This window comes from Macrobrachium nipponense, chromosome 4, assembly GCF_015104395.2.
Source record: "Macrobrachium nipponense isolate FS-2020 chromosome 4, ASM1510439v2, whole genome shotgun sequence".
NCBI classification, from domain to species: Eukaryota; Metazoa; Arthropoda; class Malacostraca; order Decapoda; family Palaemonidae; genus Macrobrachium; species Macrobrachium nipponense.
The window spans coordinates 123,532,828-123,556,707 of record NC_061100.1 but is presented as its reverse complement, the minus strand read 5'-3'; the positions used below and the strand labels follow the sequence as shown (position 1 = coordinate 123,556,707).

Genomic DNA, 23,880 nt, shown 5'->3' with positions numbered 1-23,880 from the left:
GGTGCACTCCCTACTAAGTACCACTTACCCCAGGAACAGTGACACCGCTGACTGTTGACATGGACCCGAGTCAAAGTGAAGTCAAAATCCACCACAAGCTGAGGGCAAACTACTTCTCAGACATAAAATCCAATCATCTTATAGCATTGTTTAAAAAAATAATAAAGCATTGCTGGAACATGAGGCATAGTCCAAAATGCAAAAAAAGTTATCAAATATATTTCTTAATAAATAAATAAAACATGTCATATACAAATACTGTACTACACTATATTAGAATTCTTAGAATCCATCATTCAACCATAAAAATTCTTTATCTTGCAAAGCATCACACATAAATATTAAATTTAATAAATCCTACACACTAACTGAAACATGAAACTTGAATCATTAATACCTCTAAAAGTAATGAAAGCAATTAGTATTAAAACTCTGGATGTGAGATAAGTAAAAAATAGCTAAACTGAAACACCCAAGCAATGCTGCAATTATCTGGGGTATACAAACATAAGAAAAATAAAACAAAGAAAAGCTCCTTTGAAAAATAACAAAGCTCTGACAAAACCATTACATATTTCATAGCATATAAAGTTCTGCATGATTAAAAATTGCAACACCCAGTTGTTTATTTAGTAGATCTATTAACAAGGCTTGTTCCAAACTACTCGGGGGCAGTGTTACTTTACTACTTTGGGTCCTATAATCCTACAAGCAGCTGTTAAAAACTCTACTTCTAAAGGAAAACTTTGAACATAAAGAGTCAACACTTGGGAACATCACAAATTTCTAACTATATTACAAAATAATGTAACACAAACTACATCCTCTACTTAACCTAGTAACATCTTTAACATATACAGGCAGTCTGTGGGTTACGTTGGACTCGGCTTACGTCGTTCTGAGGTTATGACACTCATACAGTATGTATTCAGTTATTGGCTGTTTATTTACCAAATGTAAAATTATATTTATCTGAGGTTTAATTATTTTTTGCTTATGCATTATAATGTGTCTGTAGGATTATTACTCTTCTAATACCCAAAAAAAAACTAAAAAAGTCATCATCAATACAATAGTCATTTACATCCAATCTTTATGTTGGTACTAATTCACTTGGCAATCTTTTCTAAGTTCACTCGGCATTCTTTTCTAAGGGGGTTTTACTTATGTAACAGACCTAACAGAGTAGCTCTACCTAACATTTGCACTGGTCTAGACAGAGGCATCTGTGAAGTCAGTCGCCATAATTTTTATTTCGTTATGGGATATATGCTGGTGACTTTACTGGAACTACACCACTGACTGAGATTAACTTTATATATATAACTAAATCAATGCAATAAAACCTTAAAAGCACAAACCAATTTTCTGTTTGAAATATACCCTACCTACAACATAATTCCCTGTTTTAAAGGAAAAACTGAACATATAGAACCTACATAAGAACTTAAAATTTAATGCATACGAGAACCAAGCCTCAAAGTCAAGGTATGATATCACTTTCTCAGTGTCTAATCAGTTTCAGCTTTACTCAAAACTATCAAGTGGGAAGGGTATACAGTATTAGTAAAGGTTCCAATTAATAATGTTGTTCAAGTTTTTATAACTGTATATTTATGTATTACCAATAAACAACCCTACATGATTACCAAAAAAGCTCGGCATAAGCACCTCATGAGTAATCTTAATAATCCAATTATTTTCTAGCTTTAACTGTACAGTACCAATATTTTAGCCTACTAGTAACATTGGTGTGTTGATTTGTAATCAAACAAAGTGCTCTCTCTTGCTTAAATTAATTATCAAACAAGTACTAATACATATAATTTGCCATTTTGTATTATGATTTCCATTGACATGTGAAATTGATGTACAAAGCTGATCAAGTTGACATATTGTATGGAAACCTACATTCAGATATCATCTACAGACATAAACCAAGGAGTTTCAGTTGGAAGAATACTAAATAATAAAGTATCCCAAGAACAAATTACTTGGAACTGGGAAAAAATAATCCACAGCACAACCTAGTCTAATACAATTGTAAAATAAAAATGATAATGTTTTTTATCAATTAGTATTTTTCATAGCTAACAAACCTGAGGTCTTAAAGCAAAATTTATCATCTGAATACTTACCTACTATTATTTTAAATCTTTGTATCATAGATACTATCGGCTCTCAAAAGAAAAAAAAAGAATGCTTGGCTCATCCAAACAGACTATCTAATTCACCTGTTCTCCACCAGGTGTACATAGAATGTTTTAGTTCTAGTTAGAATTATACACACTAGACAACCCACTATGTAAGATGTGAGCCCCAATTGGGAGAATGATTTTGGGTAAGTGCAGCCAAAAGAACATCTGCTCAGCTAAGCAAACTCTACGTCTCTTAAAAGAAACTTGAGCCATTCATACGATTATTAGGATCCTTCCTGATAAGTACTGCCATTAGCACGTGGAGTCATAAAGAAATTTTTTTTTAATCAATTTGTATTTTTCATAGCTAACAAACCTGAGGCCTTAACAATAGGATAACCTAGCGCTTGCTGGAAACCAGTAAAAATCAAAGATTGTAAAACAAGGGATCTGTGGCATCTGGCAACTCATGCATATACAGGGTGGATGTTTGGTCAACGACAAAGCTCGTACTACCCCGCAATATGCCAGTCTTTCCTCCAACCAGAATATATGAGAGGGGCAGCTAGAGGTGGGCAATTAATGATATTGCATTTTCAGAGAAGCCTTATTGAGACACTTGCCTCTCTCGAAGTGGTATCATACGAGAAACCGTGCGCAATGTATTTTCGTACAGTTACCTCTCAATTAACACAAAGATTACATTCCTGGAGAGCTCGCATTAATTAAAAACGCATTATCTAAACATATTTTTCCCATAAGAAATAACAGTAAATAAGGGGGGTTACTTTCCTGGACTTTGGGAACTCCGTTCTTTTTTGCTAAGTACAACCAAATTTGCTTGTATTTCAATCATCGTACAATGGTAAACAATTACAGTAGTTACGTTATAAATGACGTTACGTAGAATAGGACCGATATATTTTTATGTAAGCATGTATTACGATGAAAGCAAGTGAAAATAGTGAATGGAATCAGGTTTTCTTTTCTATGCAATAAACATGCTCCCAATGCAACCTGTCAACGAAAAAATAATTTAGTTCACAATGTGACTAAATCCAAGTCATATTTCGTCTTAAATTCATTGTATGATGAAAAATGACCTTGTCTCATCTAAGTAAAGTATCTAGATATTCGTTTATGCTAACTAGAAGCAAGAAAATCTGCACAGAAATGAGGTAAATACTGCGAAATAAACTCATATTTGCCATCAGCTGATTTCCAAACCAAAACGTTGATGGCTATGTTATTATCTTATAAATAAAATATAGAATACATACAACATTATTGGATACAGTGAAGTAATGTATAACTTTTTAAAAGTTTTGTGGAAAAGATGTATATTCGTTACATTTGTAATTATAAGTAGCCATCAGCAGCCAAACATCACTCAATTATGATGTCGGAGAGAAGCTCATTCTTGTTTTGTGTCCAATTTTTATCTTATTTATTTATTTGTACTGAATTACCAAAATCAGAATGTATTGAACCTCCAGAATTGGCTTATATTAACCCTTAAACGCCAAATGGACGTATTAAACGTTGAGTCAAAATGTCTCCCGTATGCCGAATGGACGTACCATACGTCGAATCAAAAATTTTTTTTTTTAAATTCGAGGAAAAATACTTATAGGCCTACCAGCCTAAAACTTTTTAATCATGCGCCTTGGGGGATGCTGGGAGTTCACGGATCGAGGTGTTGTTTTGTTTACAATCGCTACGCAGGCGCGCAAGCGCAAATTTCTTTCTTGTCGCACTAAAAAGTATCTGTGACACATCTCGGAAATTATTTCGTCACTTTGACATAATTTTTGTACCATTTTAAATTAGCCGTTACATGGAGTATTATATATGGAAATATGACAATTTGTCCAAAATTGCATTTTTCCTAACTATACAAACCTGAGGTCCTTTTACAATAGGAAGGTACTAGCGGCAGCTGGATAGGTCGTAAGCTTTCGAACAAGGGGTTAGGTAGTTAACTGCTTGTCCCGACAGGCGCGCGCGCGCGACTGGTAGGTAAAACAAATCACTTTTGCTTTTGGCCCAAGCAAAAACTGGGAAGCAGAGTGAGGGTGGCATGAGGTGGGGCTATGTGTAAAAGGACCTCAGGTTTGTATAGTTAGGAAAAATGCAATTTTGGACAAATTGTCATTTGTTCCGACACGGCATACAAACCTTCGGTCCTTTTACAATAAGAAGACTCACTTCTTGGTGGGAGGAATCTGAGTCTTTTGTGAACAGACTGGTGTTCGCCCAACCTTGGAATGCCTCCCTGGTCGTAAGAGCGAGGGAGGGATCCAAGCCTCTGTCCGATTGATCGGGGTGTGCACCGCAGGATCAATGGTCAGACCTCTGGACCAAGTACTAAGAGAGAGGCCAGCGATCTCTTCGTACCAGCAAACAAGAACAAGTTCCTATTTGCAAGAGGCAACATAAAGTTATGGTTTGTCTCTTGTTGGCATCCACTTCCCCCCCTTGTAGGAGGAAGTGGTGGATATTCGCTCCCATCCCTAGTGAAAGGGATAGGATGGGGCTCTGTCGAGTAGCTCACCGGCATCTCGTCCTTATCCAGCAAGGTGATGACCGTATCCCTCTACCCACAGGTAAGGGGGAGAAAAAAAATAGGAAGAGAAGCCAGTCACTCTCTCATTCACTTATCTATATTACAGTCACACCAGGACTCGATGCTGTTCAGCTGCTAGGGTCTGGGTTAGCTAGACAACGTGTTGAGCAGCCACCACGGGTCCTAAGGAAAACGATCCAAGGACCTGTGGGCAATATCCAAAGGTAGAAGGAGGTGCCGGTGGTCTGGTTGTACCAGACCCCTGCCTTCAGTACCTGCGCCATGGAGAAGTTCTTGTGTAACTCGAGGGAGTGTACTTCTAGGTCATCTTGGTGCTGACGAAGAGTCTTCAACACTCATCCTGGGATGTCGAGTTTCTTCAGAAAGCGCGGTCGCGCTTTCACAGGACAAAGCAGCATCTCCTTCGCATCGAAGGCGGTGAAGTCCATTAGGGAGGGGATTGTGAAGGAGTCTAACCGATCGTAGAACCGAAGGGTTCAGAGTCTTCGCTACAATTCGGTACAAAATCGAGCGTCACGAATCCCCATCCCCTGGATGCTTGACTTCGCAGGAAAAGTCATGCAATTACCTCAGAGGAAAAGAAGGGAATGGTCGTATGACCTAACCCTCTTCTCGACTTCGGTGATGTCCTGTACCCATACTGGTCTATCCGTCTGCAGCGAAGGTTTGTTCTTCTCGGTAGTGGATAGGGACACCGACACTCAATGGTGGGTGTCGATTGGTATGGGTACTGTGACAAGCCGTTAGGACGAAGAAAAGATTGTTATGGAACAACCGAACTAAGTCCACAGCGAAGTTCGAACAGACTTGGGCGCTCTTGACAGCTGCCGACTGACACAATGCGTTCGGTAGGGAGGCCAAGTTGTCCAAGCACCCGAGCAAGTCACGTGACCTTCGCCTTAAAAGGGTTCTGCCAAGAGACTAAACAAATAATTTGTTCGTCACCGATGCCAGAAGCAAGGTGATGACTCTCTTAAGGCATGTGCCCAACAGGCGAAAGTCAATTGCCTTCTAGAGACCGAGGTCCTTGATGGCAAGATATCTCATAGTATAGTTGATTCTCGGCTAAGGAGAAACAACACTATGTGTCGTTGAAGACGAAGGTGTACAGAAAATGCAACCTACGTCTCGCAGCTGAACCGAGAGAAGGATTCTCAAGATTCTGAACCTGTGCTACAAACACTGAGAACGCTAACCGCTATTCATTGCTGTCCGGTGAGGATCGTAGTTGCAATAAAGCGGAGCGCTTTTCAGTATAAGAAGACAGGGAAATACTGCCTGAAGAACTGCTTCTCATGGGCTGAACATTTGGAAGTAGAGCTGTCAGGTCGGAGAGTAGGCGATGTCTTCTGACATATCTGTTAATTCGGGGCGAGCAATGAATAATTGCACACCTACGAATACGAGATATTTTGAAGACAAACTCAGATGTCTGCAAAAATCATTCGCATTATCGCGGTGCGATGCAGCGGTTGACTAGTACAGACTTCTGTTACCGTGCGGTAAACAGAAAGATGAAAGAGTCCAAGAGATATCTCTGTTGAAAATTCTCGCAATGTCGAAGGCGATGAAATCGAGCGTCACAGCAGTAGATGGTCCTTCATTATTGCGAGAATCCCCGTTAATCAGAGACCTAAGTCCATGATTGTTGGGCAGAGATACGGTTTCGGTAGTCAATCAAACCAGGGGAGAGAGAGACGTAACCGACCGTGCATCTCCGAGACCTAGCTGATACTGAGCCGCTATCAGGCAGTTTCAATACGCAGTAGCTCTCAGTGACTCGTCATCCTGAGTTGCCAGTTATCCATTATTCCACGAAGAATGCGTTCGGCTAGAACCATCGAGCCATAAAGAATACCGCGAGCCAATTATAAATTGTTTAAACGAACGGATTTCGGTAAATTACAAAGCTGATTTGGTGTTGTCATGACAATACCAAGTATCTAAAATCGAAACTGATAACTGCTGGGAGGTTGCAGGCAACCCCGAGTTGCAGTTCAATTAAGATACAATTCGTCTCGGTCACAAACCGTAGAGTTAACTACGGTATGCGCCATACCCCCCGGACAATTCAACTGTTACAAGAATCATGTCGCGAGGGTAATATACGTAGTATATTTGTAGGTTCTGTACAACGACCTCCATCCTAAATTCTTTTCCCCTCGAGGAATGAGAATAAGGATTGGAGATCGACCGCCTTCGTTCTCTAGTCAAGAGAGTGAAGGAGAAGTCTTTCCCAAAGGAAAGCTTCAATGGTGAACAGAATACCGAAGACGATAGTTCAAGCCAAACTGGAAGTTCCCGTCCGTTCTTCTCTATTCCAGGTTAATCGCCTACTGTGAGATACTCTTCTTTCAGCAGCAGTCTTCTTCCAAATGCTAGAAATTACAGGAATTCGAGCATAAGCGAGGTTTCCCGATTATCGTAACAATTATCGGGGATTCTCGCTCACTTTGGACCGTGGTCTCGCCTAAGTGTTTGGAGATCGTAAAAAACTCGAACACTCTGAGTGCGCTAGAAATTCCGTAGAATTCTAAGCACTCTGCGAAACCCCCACCGAATTCGTCAAACGATACGGCTGGTGGTCTCTCGATTCCCGTAGAAATCGAGAAAGGGGCAGGATCCCTCCTCAACGACCGGGGCGTTACGTCAGGTAGGACCCGAAGGTCCCCCCAGTAGCGCAGCCCCTAACGTGGGATCTTACAGAGAAATCTCTGTAGGATCCCTCCCCGTTTCCCTCGTAGCCGTAAGGAGAGAGGGAATGGGGGAGGAATGGATACTGGCTCGCCTTCCCAGCGGAACTAGCAGTTGGAGAAGAAAAGGAGCAGCCATCGCCTTATGGCGATGGCCTCTCAGAGCCTGGGAAAAACGTATCGTCAGGGAGAAAAACGTTTTCCCTTTTCCCGAGGAGGGTTACGAACTCATACTGTAGGTAAGGATCTGCCGCCACTGTGAACGTCGTCTGGGGGGTGGGGCTGATCGACACCTGACAGAGAGCCGATACCGTCCTCCGACTCATTCCAGTCCTCGTCGAGGTCGAAACCTCTCAGGAGGACCGAAGGGGTATTCAAATACGGTGTCCGAAGACACGTAGAAAACGCCTCTGTCGCAGTAGAGGAGGTGAAGTAGCTTGTTCGACCGGCCCAGAACTGAGAGAGCATTCTTGTCCGGAGACGAGAGACTACCTGGTTCAACACAGTCGGCAAGCTCCGATCGCGGCAGACCCACCGTCGATTTGGGTTCCCTCTCGGGACCCCAAAAACGACTCGAGCCGAGACGTGGCTCTGCTGGTGGGAGCGGCGATCCTTCCCCGAGGTCGTTTGTGCTGACGACAATCAGCGCCATAACCTCGGCAAAGTTCCTCTGGATCTCGGAAGTCACAGCATCTTGCAGAGTGGGACCGTTAGCCCTTCGAACAAGAGCATATTCCGAGAACCTTCCTCCTAAGAAGGGGGAACAGCGACAGCCCTCCTCGGTCTTCCCACCTCCACTTGTTGCGCATACGTCCTGGCCGGTCCAAGAACCGTGCCTGGCACGTAGGGCGTCGTGGTGGGATCGTGAGGGGTGCACCCTCACGATCACTCCTCAATACCTCGCTCCTCCCGGTGTAACCCGAGGAGGTTGAAGGTACGGGAGAGGCAGACCTGATGCTCCCCTCGTTGCTCGCTGGCAGAACCAGCAGGCTTGGAGGGCTGCAGGCGATCGTCAAACCCGGTGGTGGCGATCGAGCTGCAGGCCCGCCTGGTCGAACCGTCTCGCTGTGGAGAACGGCTGGACTGAGCACAGCGGCCCCGATCTCGAGTGTCAGAAGAGCTTGGTGCTGGTTGCCATACCCGATCGCTCTCTGTGATAGCGACGGTCAGGCGACCTGCAGGCTCCACTGTCACAGTGAGACCGGTGCTTGTCCTCACGGCACGTCACGTCGCTGGTTCCAGCGTGGCTGGCACCGGCGAACGGGAGGACCTCTTCCCAGCCTCAGCCCGTGCCGGTCGTGGACCGTCACGTCCCCGGGTGTAGCCAGCTGTTCGCCGCGAGAGTGATAGCTGGTCTGGTGAGAGTCGCGTGAGCGGCTGTCACCAGTCTTCCGCCCCGTGCCGTGAACCTGAGCTGAGCGGACTCAGAGGTCTGGTTCCTGGCTGCACGGTCGCTGGTAGGCGACCCGTACACTCGGTACCTCCCCGCGAACCGAGAGGCCGAGACGGACCCTGATGCAGTGGCAGAACCACTGACACCAAGCGAGGAAGTACGGTGTTAGCCGGTACCCCTCTGGTCCCCGTAGTCTTCTTCCTTGCGGGAGAGAGAGAACGGGCCCCGCTCCCGAAGGAGCAGGAGGACCAGCGGAAGGAACCCTCCCGTCCCACCTAGGTGAGACGGGTCCGAGAAGCTCCCGAGGGAGACTTCTTAGGAGGGAGGAGGCAACCTTCTTCTTCCTCGGCTGTGAAGCCTTAGAAGTCGAAGGGGAAGAGGCGGCAGCCGACGACGATGAAGAAGATGAAGACGACGACGACGACACCTTCCTCCTCTTCTTCGTCAGCTTCCTCAGGACAGACGTAAGATCTGCTATCCAGGGCGGAGCCGGGGCTGCTGTAGCCGAAGCTACAGGGCCCCGACACACCTGTACAGACAGATCAAAGTCTGGGGTAGTACCACCACGAACAGGGACGACATCAGCAGGTATGGGCATCTCAGGAACAGCAGGCACAGCCAGCACAGCATCGGTAGGACCGCCAGACGCAGCAACGGCAGGGACAGCCGCGCAGCAACGGCAGGGACAGCCAGCGCAGCAACTGCATGGACAGTCAGCCCAGAATCGGCAGTACGGCACGGCAGCACCCGGGGAAACACAGAAGTGGAGGCAGCAGCCAGCAACATCCTGGTACCTACCGGCGGCAGGTCCAGGGGGCGGAGGCTCTAGGGCAGCGGAAGTGTGGTCACTGCAGCGCGGCAACCACGAGCGGCGGGGCGGCACGCCCCCCTCTCGGTACGGCGAACGGCACTTCACAGCGGCTGTAGGCAAGACTGTTACCACGTGAGGTGATTACACCAGGTGAGGAGGGACGTCGTCACCTGGAGCGTGGTCACCACTCCATGGGTGACCGCAGTAGGCCCAGACATAGAACCGCAGCCCCTGGACACTAGCACGCCCTGCAAATGGAAGGACGCCCATACCTCACCAAGGTCCACCCTCGTGGCAGTAGCACCTGCGGAAATAACAGTAGTAGCGATTAGTGGGGGGAAGTCCCCTCGCGCGGGGGGGTGAGCCCTCTCCGAACGAGTGGAAGACCCCGAATACAATTGTACATCGGGCACCGAGCGCCCTCCCCCGCGCTCGACGGATCGGGCGAGGAGAAGAACGCCGATAACCTCCCCCCCCCCAAGGGGAAGGGCCATCTGTGGGAGCTGAGCGGGGGGGGGGTTCTCGTTCCCCACCCCCGCACAGCACCCATGTACCCAACAATAATATAAGAGCCCGAGAGCAATCGTGCCATCGGCCCGAATGCAAGGGCATAAGGATCAATTCCCTGACTGAGCGGAACTTGAACCAAATAATATTGATGCAATCATAATAAAAGAATAAAATGAAAAAGAATCTTGCATTACGATTCACTTCACAATGAATAAGGATCGGATCGAGCGCATTTGCGCCCTCGGTACCGAGCGCAAGGGTAAAAGGATCCATTCCTTACCTTTATGGATCAAGGTTTATGGAAACCTTGATCCATAATGAATTGATGCAATCAATATATATATGAAAATGAAAAAGAATACTGCGCTTGCGATTTCACTTCATACAAATAAAAAGGGGAAGGATCAATTCCCGGTAAATAGCGGAAAACATTGATCCCAGTAAACATGCAATCTCAATAAAATATGAAAATGAAAAGAACTGCACTTGCGATTTCACTTCATTCAAATAAAAAGGGGAAAAGATCAATTTCCGGGTAAGCTCGGAAACTGATCCAAAATGAGTATTGCTACAATCAAAATAAAATATATGAAAATGAAAAGAATACTGTACTTGCGATTCCACTTCATACAGAATAAAAGTTTCCGTGCCGAGCGATTCGCTCGGCAACGAGCATACAGGTAAAAAAAAATATAAATGAAAAGAGCACTTACTTACGATTTTCATCTACACATTTCCAACCAAAATATACGCTCGGAGCGAGCGCTCATCAAGCCCTCGGCACCGAGCATACACAATACGAGGTCATTTTCTGGGAAAATGAATTCCCGCACTTACGCCCTTCAGTCCCGGCACTCAGGTAATCGGAGGGCGTGGTGAAACCAAGATCCTTTAATTCACAATTGAATTCAATGGAAATAAATATGAAATGATTGTACTTACAATTCAGTTTCACTAGATAAATAGAAAAAGAAAAACACAACCATGCGAAAGCAACGACGATAAAGCGGGCAGAGAGCGATGATACACGTCCACACGCCAGCAGGCCGCCAAAGCAAAAGTGATTTGTTTACCTACCAGTCGCGCAGCGCGCGCCTGTCGGACAAGCAGTTAACTACCGAACCCCTTGTTCGAAAGCTTACGACCTATCCAGCTGCCGCTAGTACCTTCCTATTGTAAAAGGACCGAAGGTTTGTATGCCGTGTCGAACAAGTGTGCATTTTTTATGTAGAATACAACAACAAATACTCATAATTGTAGCTTTTATCAGTTTTGAGATATTTTTATATAAATAACGATAAGTGCCAAAATTTCAACCTTCGGTCAACTTTGACTCTACCGAAATGGTAAAAAAAACGCAATTGTAAGCTAAAACTCTTTTATTTTAGTAATATTCAATCATTTACCTTAATTTTGCAATTAATTGAAAGTCTCTAGCACAATATTTTGATTTATGGTGAATTTATGAAAAAACTTTTTCCTTACGTCCGTGCGGTAACTCTTCCGAAAAAAATCATACATGCGATTGTGGTAATGTTTCCACCATTTTAAAATTAGCCGTTACATAAAGTTTTATATATGGAAATGTGCGCAATTTCATGCACAATACAATTAAAAACAACCCATAGTTGTAGCTTTTATCAATTGTTTTGAAATATTTTCATATAAAAAATGATGTGACAAATTTTTCAACCTTCGGTCAACTTTGACTGACTACCGAAATGGTCGAAAAACGCAATTGTAAGCTAAACGCCTATATTCTAGTAATATTCAAGCATTTACCTTCATTTTGCAACAAATTGGAAGTCTCTAGCACATATTTTTCGATTTGGTGAAATTTATGAAAAACATACATTTTCTTTACGTCCGCGCGGTAACTCTTCCCAAAAAATCATACGTGCGATTGTGGTAATGTTTGCACCATTTTAAATTAGCTGTTACATAAAGTTTTACATATGAAAATGTGCGCAATTATATGTAGAATACAACAAAAAATAATTGAAGGTTGTAGCTTTTCTCATTTTTGAAATATTTGCATATAAATCACGATAAATAGAAAAAAAACACCACGTTTCGGTCAACTTTTGACTCTACCGAAATGGTCGAAAAACGCAATTGTAAGCTAAAACTCTTACAGTCTAGTAATATTCAGTCATTTATCTTCATCTTGAAACAAATTTGAAGTCTCTAGCACAATATTTAGATTATGGTGAATTTAAAAAAAAAAAAAAAAACTTTCCTTTCCGCACGCGGATTCTCCGCCACAAATCTCCTAAATGCGTACGTACCATTCTCGGAATATTTGCTCTGTTTCATATTAGGCATTTCATAGAGTTTTATATATGAAAATGTGCACAATTGCATGTAAAATAAAACAAAAAATATTTGAAGGTTGTAGCTTTTCTTATTTCCGAAATAATTGCATATAAAAAAATATATATAAAAAAATCGACATTTGGTCAACTTTACTCGTCAGATATGGGCGAAAACTGCATTTGTAAGCTAATACTCTTACAGTATAGTAATATTCAATCATTTGTCTTCATTTTGAAAGAAATTGGAAGTCTCTCGGACAATATTTAGATTTAAGGTGAAGTTTTGAAAAAAATATTTGTTTACGTCCGCGCATTACGAATTCATGCATTATTTTGTGATAATATTTTCTCTGTGTTGCTTTTATCGTTTTACAATGTGTTATATACCAAAATGATCGCAATTTAGTGTACATTACAACGAAAAAAAAGTAACTTGTTAACTTTAACCGTTTTGCGCACAGCACGATTTGAATACAATTATATATGACAAATTTCGTTATTTAATTGCGCTATCGATTATATCGCATTATTTATATATGATAATGATAGTTTTTTTCATTTTTGATGGTTGCATACTAAACTTCAGCCAATGACAAAAAAAGGAGCCAAAAATGAACTCTTAATCTTGAAAACTAAGCGCGCTGTGATTTTTTGAAAAAAATATTTTTTCCGCTTCCGCACTCACTCTGAAACACCTCTGGCACACAGGAGACATTTTTTTTTTTTACCGCTTCGTCGTTTAAGGGTTAATTACTGTACCATACATGTTGTATAAAGTATACTGTAGGCTAGGCTACTGTATTTGTATGTATAAGATATACCATAGTATATGCTAGGCTAGGAGAATACCTGTACAGTTTTGTTAGTGCAAGTCAGATAGCTCAGGTGGCAGATTTGGCAGTCAAAGCTGGTGTGGATTGTGGCCATTTTGTTTACATACCCGAAAAGTGAGTTAGCATATCTCTATATATTCTTATTTTCTATAAAATTTATGATATGTTGGTAGATTTTCATGCAAAAATATTATATTTTATAATAGTTACAATGATTTTTATTAGAAATTTTCATGGTAAACCTAAGAAGTAAAAAAAATTACCTTTAGATTTTGCTCCTGATATAACAGTAAATACATCTTAGTGCAGAGCTTTTTACATAGTTTTATTCTTGGGTAATAAGAATTTATTCTAAAAAAAAACTAGCCACTTCCTATCTCATTTAGGTAAAAAAAAAAAAAATTGTGAATTAAATAGACATTTTTTTTTTTTTTTTTTTTTTTTTTTTTTTTTTTTTTTTTTTACCATAAAAATTTACCCTTTTTTTTCTCTTTTCAGATTTTAGCCTCTGTGGGTCCGACACCTTTTCTGGCAGTCACATACTGTAAATAGTAGTTTTAGGAAGGATTCCCTCAATTTTTGTGTGTATATTGCTTATTTTATATTTTTTGTAAATATTTTTATAAATTATTTTTTTGTATATACAGTACATACTTACTTTTTAATATATTTGTAATATTTAACTTGTAGATAAGTATGATTTATCTGTTCAGTAGTTTTTTTATCAATGTTTAAATTGATTTTAGAAAACAAAATGTAAAGCATTCTAGTAAAAATAACATTTTCAAAAATTTTTCTGGGCACTTGGGTCGAGCTAGACCAGCATGCACCTTTAACAGGGTACCAATATAGCGAAACCTATCCAGGGTTAACACTCCAGAAAAACCCACTAAAAATTTTTATACCTGGTTTTTTAAATCGTTTGTGGATGTTTCTCATACAATAATACGTACCGCAAATAGGTGAATTTCCTGTGAATAATGGGATATACTATGTTCCAGGGAGAAATCCACGAATACGTAAGTCTGCGAATCCGGAGAAGTCGAATACAGGGGCCCACTGTATTATCAGATTTGGTTCTGTTGTTGTATGCAAAACAACTGTTCCGTTGTTTATGACTGTAGCGTTTAAGCAGCAATTATAACGATACTTTCATCATTCTCTTCTGCTTTTTCAACTTATTTAACAAGAAGATATGATAAATAAAGAGATGGAGGAAACGTTAGCAGTCTGAAAAAGGTGACTCACTCTCTCTCTCTCTCTCTCTCTCTCTCTCTCTCTCTCTCTCTCTCTCTCTCTCTCTCTCTCTCATACTAGGACGTGATTTACCAGTAAGTTTGTCACATCTGACATTAAAAATTTGTAGAACTACCATGCAGACCACAGTAAATGATTAGGCAAATGAAATTCCACATTTTCATTAAAGTTATTACAAATTATGGCAAAATAACTGGATGTGACAATGTCTAAGGCATCATTAACAAGTCTAGGGCACTGTAAGGTGGATTGTGGCACCCATATATTATTTAATTTGGGTTAACGACTATTTTCGGTAAGCATCCAGCCCCCAAGAATGAAACCCCTGTTGTTAACTGGGGACTGCCTGTATACGGTACTGCTGCCTAAAGAGGAGCCTAGTGTGGCTGAAGTCTTGTCATTCTTTTGGATTAAAGGATCCCTTGCAAGCATGTTTTCATATTTACTCCAGTCTCTCTTAGCTACCTCTTCCATCTCTTTAATTTTTTTCTTTTCTATTTCCCTTGTGTCCCAGGCTACTTCAAGTCATCCTCACTTTTGCAAGCATGAGTTTGATATTCTTACCTTCCACATTAAATCAATTAAAGATAATTGCCTCATTTTGCTACTGTACAACTTTCTTTTGCTTCTGTAACTGTTTCCTGTTGTGACTGATTGTAAACACATGACAGTACTCAGCCTTACTTACAGAAAGGGATTGAAAAATTCAATGTTCCTACCTTGTAAAAGCAATCACACAACAGAAAATTCCAGTCTGGTGAAAGTGACTATTAGTCAAAATAAGGCCAAAATTTAATGTTACCAGCAGTATCATGTCATCTACCCTGCTGACCTTCTGATTAGTGAAGCTAAACAACATTGGGTTTAGGTCAATTCTTGAATGGATGACCACTATTGAATGCCAAGCAACAACATATTTACTAAAACACTGGTCTTTCAGGAAGTGTTACATAAATTTATGAAACTTGGGTGTGTTTGAAATTTGGATGGTTAACATATGGATATATCACTGGCCCATAATACTCTCCCTTGAACACAACAAAAATCTGAAAGAAAATTCAGAGTTCAATGATAGTATCGACAGGTCACAAGACACAAAAAAGAAGCATAGTCACTGTTTTAAATCACCTACAGGTGGTAAAGCATAAAAAGTAATGCCATTAATGCAACGAACTGAAATGTGCAGATTCATTCTTCATTGACTAACCATGACCCCAGTTAAAACTAAATGGAAAATTCAAGGTTTCTCTAAAAGTGTAGGCTGTAACATGATGAAAATTGCCAGGCTATGCTGTGTTTTGCACCATACAGCATATGACTAATTTTCCTTGCTTCCCATAAACATGCTATTGTTTACACACACAAACCGCTTCAAATCTACCTGTTGTGCATAAGACAGCCCTTATTTGCCATAAGAGTAGCCTCAAAGCATGAGAGTACTGGTCATGGTATTGCTCGAGTCAAGAAGAAACCATGAGTAAAATAAACTCCTAGTTACTAAAAATGAAAAGAATGAATTCCCCATTGTGAAGGGTTACAGTGCAATAAGGATTTAAGGGGTGGAAAGGATATAAAATATTTAGGTGGAAGATATGAATAGGAAAAGTATGCCCATTGATAGCAACATCATTTAGCAAAAGGTCAGAGTTACACAGCAAAAAAGGGATGATTGCACAGGTTCCGAGATAGGTATAATCTGAAGAATAAAATAGTTGCCAGAGAGGCTACACCTACTGGTGCAAGAGCTGCTACCACATCTCTGGCAGGTTCAACTGTGGGATGCAGCTACCATCATATTTATCGTATTTAACTGTAGTCAAACAAAAGTTTTGGAAAAAGATGCCAAACACAACACATCCACAAGTTTAAAACAGGTGCCAGGTTTCAGACCATGAAAGGATACCTTGACGTTGATGCAAAGTATCAATGCAAATGGACGTATAACCAGGCCTGATGTTCTTTAGTGCACAAAAAATCTGTAAACTCTCATAAACAAAAGCAAGAGCTATCTCCCGGTATTCCAGCACAGCTATATTTACCACTGAGTGAGTCCATCAAAGTTACAATCCCAAAGTGTAAAAGTATTTGGAGAAGGAAGGGTTGCCATTCAGGGTTTAACAATTACATACAATATGCAGTACTGTAATAAAACTGGCTATCCAAAGTCAGTCAGGATTAAAAATAAAAATGATCAGGTAGTGCTTTGCTGATGAACACATCCTTGCTGCTTAATTCACTTGTCTAAGGTACCACTGGGTGGATCACAAAGCCTAATACTTTTGGCAGATTTTCAAAATGATGCAAGGTGCAATTGATGCTGACCCAAATGGTGATGTCATAGACACCTGAAAATCACTTACCACTGCTGAAGTAATAGCTATCATCAAGCATCCCAAGGAATGACTAAGAAGTGAAGAAATCATCTCGACTGCATGACAAGCTGACAATGAGGGATGGTTCGATATGATGAATATGTGGAGGATTATACCAAAGAACATCAAGAAGTGTTAAGACCGTGTCAAGTCATGTATACGTAGATGATGAGGATGAAGGAGAAACTAAAGATGACCCTTCTCCAAAGTATGAATACAAAGATAAGATTTTGAAGAATATGCTAAAACTTCTTGCTAATATCTCAGATTAAATTTTCTTATGCAATGTTCTCCAAAACTTTGAAATATTTTCAGACTGGGCAAATAATATGTGTACTAAAGAGGCATTTAAAAAAATTAAAAAACATCAAGCATACAATACAGGATTAGCTAAAACCTTGAGAAAATGTAATGGTTGATATATATCTAACACATTTCAGTCTTTCTTTGAAAACTTGCAAATACAGTAATATGAAATGTATATAAGCAACAAACCAATAAAAAAATTCATAAATCATTTCAGACGTCTGCAAGAAGCAAAAAGTGAGAACTGCCCAGGCATCTAAGATAGAGAGATCTTTGTAACACTTGCTAGCAAACAGTACATCAAAACTCAAATAGCTTACCACATAAATTTATAAATCCCCAGATATACAGGCTTTAACAAAGAATATTGTTTTATTCATTAGCAAACTGGCAGAACTGTCCAACAAGTAACCACAGAAAATCAGAATATTTTTCCCAGACTCAAGTACACACATACTCCACTCCATTACCGTCGTTCTGTCTCGGCAATCTCCTTTCATACATGACCTCAAAATTCCACAATAATTCTTTTAATGGCACAAGCACATTAACATTAATTGCTGTAAAAAAAAATAAGGTCTTACAAGGAATTACAGCAACCTTTTATAATCATATGAATCAAGAAAAAACTTATGCTACAAACATATCCATAAAATATTCATTGGAAAAATCTTAAAAGGATAGTGAGACATGGCTACATAATGCAAGGGCTTTAGGTAAATAACATTAAATTTTTCACAGTAAAATAGACTCATTTGACATGACAAACAAAAATTAGCCTCGTATTTCTAAGGCATCTTCTATTAAAAACAGATAGGTCCTGGTATAAACAGGAACACCAATGTATTTTTATTATTGAGCATTTTATACTTGTGGATATCTTAAAATAAGTCATCCACCAAGAAATGTTTGAAATACTGTAATAATCAATGAATATTCTTCAATTACCTACAGATACAATACAGTATAACCTAAGTACAAAGTTATCATGTTTGGCAGTTGCAGAAAAACAAGATTAGCTGTTATGAGAAACAGACCTGACAACATTGTAAGACAAGCACAGTTTCATATCAATGTAATAATCATGACTAAATATTTAAATAAGATATTACTTCAGAAACTAAAAGTCAATGTCCAATATTTAATTTGTGACTATTCCCCATTTGTTGTATAACAATCTGAAATTAAAACACACCAGGTTGGCAAGCATGGCATAAGTTTATGGCAACCTTTTTTAACTACTGAGTGGGGTAGTGAAGTGGTGTTTTGTGCTACCAATTGGTTTTAAATGTTGTGCAAAATAGCAGGCTCAAACGACATAAAATTCCCTAATGGACAAAAATATTCAAACTGCAAATCAGGACAGAAAGCCAAGCACAACAATGGTTTTTACACATCAAAATATTGATGACCTTTCAAAGTTCCATACCCTGTTTTACAGTAAATAAATAATACATATGTTCACTACTTAACTGATGAAACTAATCAAAACAAAGGGGTTTTTACTAATGGTATTAATAGAAACTTCATGACAACTTCCATGATATACAGTAAACAACTAAACACATCTCACAAACCTCTTAAAAACCCAAAAGCCAAGTTATAAAATTTGCTTGGTAACCACAAAACACCATAACTGTTTTGTTTATTTGACAAACTGTACCCATTAACACAAGCAAACATCTCATGAAGTTTGAAGTACATGCATATCTATTAATGAAATATCCCCAAACTAAAGGGACTCATGTTAAACTTCCACTCAGTGTGGAAAAACTAATACAAAAAGTAGCTGATATGACTGGCTCAAAAGACACCATCAATAAAACACTTATTCTGAGAAGACTAAGAAGTTTTTAAACAGCAGGATTTATACATCCTATGCTTCAAAATAGTTTTGACAAATTAATGGTAACTTAGTTGATTGACATGTTTTCATAAGAAAATCAATTGAAAATTACCCGGTCAATATGTTTGCTTCACTACAAACCCATTACTAATAATTTAGCTCATTTCAAGGCCAACAAAATCCTTGATACAAAAACAGGAAAAAAATCATAATAGGAAGCTCTAAGTATGTACATGGATCCCTGATTAACTGTTCAAAGCTTTTTCTGGCTTTTATTTAAGGGGTGCATGCCTTCATTAAATCATTAATAAATTCTAGAAATAATCCATTCATTTGTTTCTATTTTACTTATGGGATTCAGAATGTCTGTGAAATCATCAATCTCAGAGAGCAATCACCTTCACTGTGTCTGCTGATACTCTTTGATTAGTGTTACAGCCTAACCTTGTTTTGCATGCTTTTCCAGCCACACAGCCATTATCCACCAACACTGTAGCTAGTTTTGTATCTTCAGTTAAAGCTGCTACTGAGCTTCCTGCTCCCCCTTTGTTGTTAGTTTATCTGGCTGCCCTGGTGGTTGACATTCAACCTTCCCCTGCTATTTCAGTGGTGCCATATGTCCTGGTTATGCTGCTTCTGCTACAAACAAAACATTCTGAACTCCTTAGTGCAGATCCCAAGACTTGAAGACATACCATTTCCCAGCACCAGCAGTCTTGCTTCACCTGTCCCAGAAAGTTTACTTCAGTAATGGTTCAAGCAAGTGTGCAACCACCGGTAGGGATTGGTCTTTTTCAGTTGTCAGACTGACAACTCAGATGATGCTGCAAAGTCAGACTCATCATCCAAGACAATTTTTTCCTCTCATCCCCAACAGTTTTGTGGGAAAAATTACCACCAACCAGTAACTTACTTCAAGACAGAGCTCATGTTTTAGCAAAGATGTTTGGTTCTTTCCTTCTTTCTAGTATCTCTTTCCATCCTTTAAGCAAGGCAACTTCCTCATCCAGAGCAGTTTCTGAGAGCAAATAAAAGAAGGGGTTCTTCACCAATGACCCCTTTAGACCCTGTGACCCTACCAAGTGGGTCTAAACATTTTCACCCATCTAATCCTATGGCTCCTAAAACTCCAAAGAGGTCCCATTTCAATACTGCAAAAGAGTCACTTCATTTGATGGACTTCTCAGAAGATGATGATGCAGATACAACCACAGCCATGCAAGAGGAAGCTTTGTTTTACAGAGTAAACAAATGGCCTAAAGAAAAAAAAGCTCCTGCTGCCAAAATGAATTCTGAGGACTCCATGGCCAGGCTGGTCATATAAAATATCTGGGAAATGTTCATCTCAGGTTGAAAGGTAAAGGACGTACTAAAACCATCCAGAAAGGTCCTAGACCTTGAACAACAAATGGGAGTCGATGACTGGGAAGCAGGTGATCAAGGTGAATAACATTACCAAGATGCTGAAACAACGTTTCTCAACTTACATGCAACAATCTAAACTTCAGTAACTGGATCAAGTTCCGAAAGAATGCCCTTCAAAATAGATATAGTCCAGTCAGGGAGGTTACACATCTGAAGAGGGACTTTCTGCCATCCTTAAATCTACAGGACGAGTATTTTCATGTCCAAATTTATCTGGAGCTGTGAAAGAACAGACTTTTTAGCTCCATGCCTTGTGATTCAAAATGGTGACAGACCTCTGATAATCACATTTTCTTTTGTGCCAGTGGCAGTGGCAGATTGGGTGCATTAATCAGGCATAAGACTACAGAGATAGAGGTACTGCGACATCAGTGATACTTTTTTTTATTTAATATAAGGTAAAGATTGTAAAAGAACAAGGAATGCCCCACAATCTTCCCCCATAAAATAACCTGTCTCTTTTCTCTTTTCCCTCTAACATGTTAAGTTTCACATAAATTAATTTTCATGTATACTTACCAAGTAATTTCATAGCTATGAGTTCCACTTATATGGCAGCTCCTTCTATGACTCTTCCCAACAGAGAGAGCAGAATACCTCTCTCGAAAAACAGTCCAGTCTCTCGTCCTTAGCTTGAAACATCTCTGATGGCTCAGCAAGAGGTTGTAATGACATCATAGGCGGCGATGGAGATGACATCACAACAATGGGAGGCAGGAACACCACCACAGCTGACATCATAGGCTGAGAGAATGCTGGGAGTGACGTCACGACTTCTTGAATGACAGTGCTGGTTGATGGCCTCACTGGCGGAGTGATAAAAGGCGATGCAGTAAGCGTTAACGTTGACAAAGGTGTCCCACTAGGAGGCAGCACACGAGAGCCAAAGTAGTGAAGGGCTGGAGGTGGGGGGACTGCCAATGGGGTCGGCGGGGGGGTTATAAGCAGCCAAGAAATGCAAGCGTAGGCCATGCAAAGAGGTAGCACCCCGTAGGCCTTGGGACACCCAAGTTTCCACCATCTTGTTGGCTTCCTAATCTGAAATAAAGGAAGCAGAAAGCGTAGCCTCCTCCCTCATGGGAAGAACATTATGACCCACAGGAGAGAGGGGCGACAATAAACAATCTCATCCTATGCAACTCCAAATACTTCCAACGACGAATCAATGGAAGAAAAGGAAAGAGAAAACGGTAAAACCGACGCAGAGGGAACGCTTCTGGAAGAAGCGGATGCTGAACCGTCCAAATGATGAGGCAAAAAACGCTCCCAAGAAGGACAAGTAGATACTCTATGATGCTCCCTCTTCTTGTAGAACGTCTTCCACTGCGACATAGGCCAGGAATGACATCCCGGGCAAGGATTAATAATGGTACAAAAATTAGTTCAGCACCTATGGCATGTAGTATGGGGATCTGTAATGGTAGCAGCCAAAAACATGCTCCCCTGAATGCCCAGTCACATATGTTGATGAGGCCTAGAATAATTGGAGGACTCCATGATAATCAACAAGGCACACACACACTGAAACAAAGAAATCATGGGCAAACAAAGCAACTGGCTTCGGAAGGACAGCGCAAGCTACTACTCTCCAAGGCAGTCAAAGAAAGACTGATACATCACAGGGTTCTATGCCTGGTACCACGGTGACCAGCTTCCATCTAGTATACGTATGATTTGCCAGATGCCACAGATGCCTTGCTTTACAAGCTTTGATTGTTTTAACTAGTTTCCAGCTGGCTCAAGATTATCCTATTGTTAAGACTGAAGATTTGTTCCGCATATGAACAATTTACAGATAATGTGATTTTTGAGATTCATAGATTTTACAGACTATGCAAGTACTGTATTTTTTAGCAAACCCTTGAAGAGAAGGAAAATGTGAACTTCCTATATTTGTCCTACATTAATTAACACAATGTAATGGAACACTTCAACAGGTAAATTTTATATCTAAATGTCTTCAAACTTCTCAGCATTACAAGTACTAATCCACCTGTAACATCCTGAGTGTGAGCAATTCGCCAGCACACTGAGAAAGCAGACCACATACTTCTGGGCCAAAATGATGACTGCCTGTTGTTGCTGTTGGCACTCAAACATAAACACCCACACACATATGCCTCTAGCTCCTGATTAAGCACTAAGTATTTTCACGAGGTTCCACCAAAGAAAGTGTACTGGTGTACAATACAGATGTCCACCCATATCTATAGTGCATATGACAGTAATTTGTTGCTTATTAGTAATTTTACAAGTACAATTTCATTTCCTTTTTATCTCATTTTTATATTTACCTTTATTATTAGATATATTGGATACTGCTAAACCGCTTTTCACATTAGTATTAACTGTGCTTGTAATTGTCTGATGACTTTATCTCATTATGGAATTCAAAAAGTTGTCAATCAATTATACCCCATGTCTATGAAAATTGCTGTTTGCAACTATGCACTAAACTTTAGTTACCATAAAGGTCCAAAGGTCCATAGGTCAATATTTGTTGGAAAATGACCCCATTCCCTCTAACAGGCCTCACTTCAATACACATAACTGTTCTAATTAACTCTTTAAAGGAACACAGTGGACCACAAAGGATAATCTGCAACAGCAATTGACTTAAGTGACATAAATGTGCTATCAATTTAAACATGTAATATTAATCAAGTTCATATGAAACCACAAAATTTCATAAGGAGCAAACTCGGTTTCTATAAAGAAAAAAAAAGAAGATATCAGAACTAGCTAATGTACTGTTTAGCTTAAAATATGAGTCCTTATACAATATGTATTTAAATACCACTGTGCGGTCAATGATTAAAACAACCTACCTGGAGTTTTGTAAAGCCATCGCTCATAATAGTTGAGATCAGTTCTTCCACACGCCCAGGATCTTTAATGCAAATGTGGTCCTTGTTCAGTAAACCAAGCTGTAAAAAAAATGAGTTTTTATAAATAAATTTTATTTTTCCTGACTACAAACCTGAGGTCGTTTACATTAGGAATTGCCTATGGTGAAGCTGGAAAATGGCCGTTAAAACTCTTGAACAAGGTGGTTAGGCAGTAACAACCATACAGTAGGCGGGGAGACCTACCTGCCCAGATATAAACACTCCACTTTGCCTTTCGACCCTGGTTTCAGATTAAGGGGTGGCATGAGGGCCCTAATGTATAAGGGACCTCAGGTTTGTATAGTTAGGAAAAAAAATTTACTTTTAAAAAATTGTCATTTATTCCTTCACAATATACAACCCCCAGTCCTTTACATTAGGAATATACAAACCCTCAGTCCTTTACATTAGGAATATACAAACCCTCAATCCTTTATATTAGGAAGGCTCACTTATTGGAAGGAGAAATCTGAGCAAGTCTCTAAACTGACTGGAGCTCAGCACAG

The 23,880-nt window shown here is 40.3% G+C and overlaps 1 protein-coding gene across 7 annotated transcripts in view; it reads right to left on the bottom strand.

The window, feature by feature from the left end:
• LOC135211118 (cytosolic 5'-nucleotidase 3-like) overlaps positions 1–23,880 on the bottom strand; it is a 250,829-nt gene that overhangs the window by 168,434 nt on the left and 58,515 nt on the right. For 5 of the 7 annotated variants that reach the window (XM_064244229.1, XM_064244228.1, XM_064244227.1 and 2 more), the window contains exons 3-4: positions 23,315–23,413; positions 29–98 (exon numbers count right to left, since the gene is read on the bottom strand). In XM_064244229.1, the coding sequence (XP_064100299.1) occupies positions 29–98; positions 23,315–23,413 (169 nt within the window). The remainder of the gene's footprint in view (positions 1–28; positions 99–23,314; positions 23,414–23,880) is intronic. The other 2 variants (XM_064244224.1, XM_064244223.1) reach the window with 1 other exon arrangement.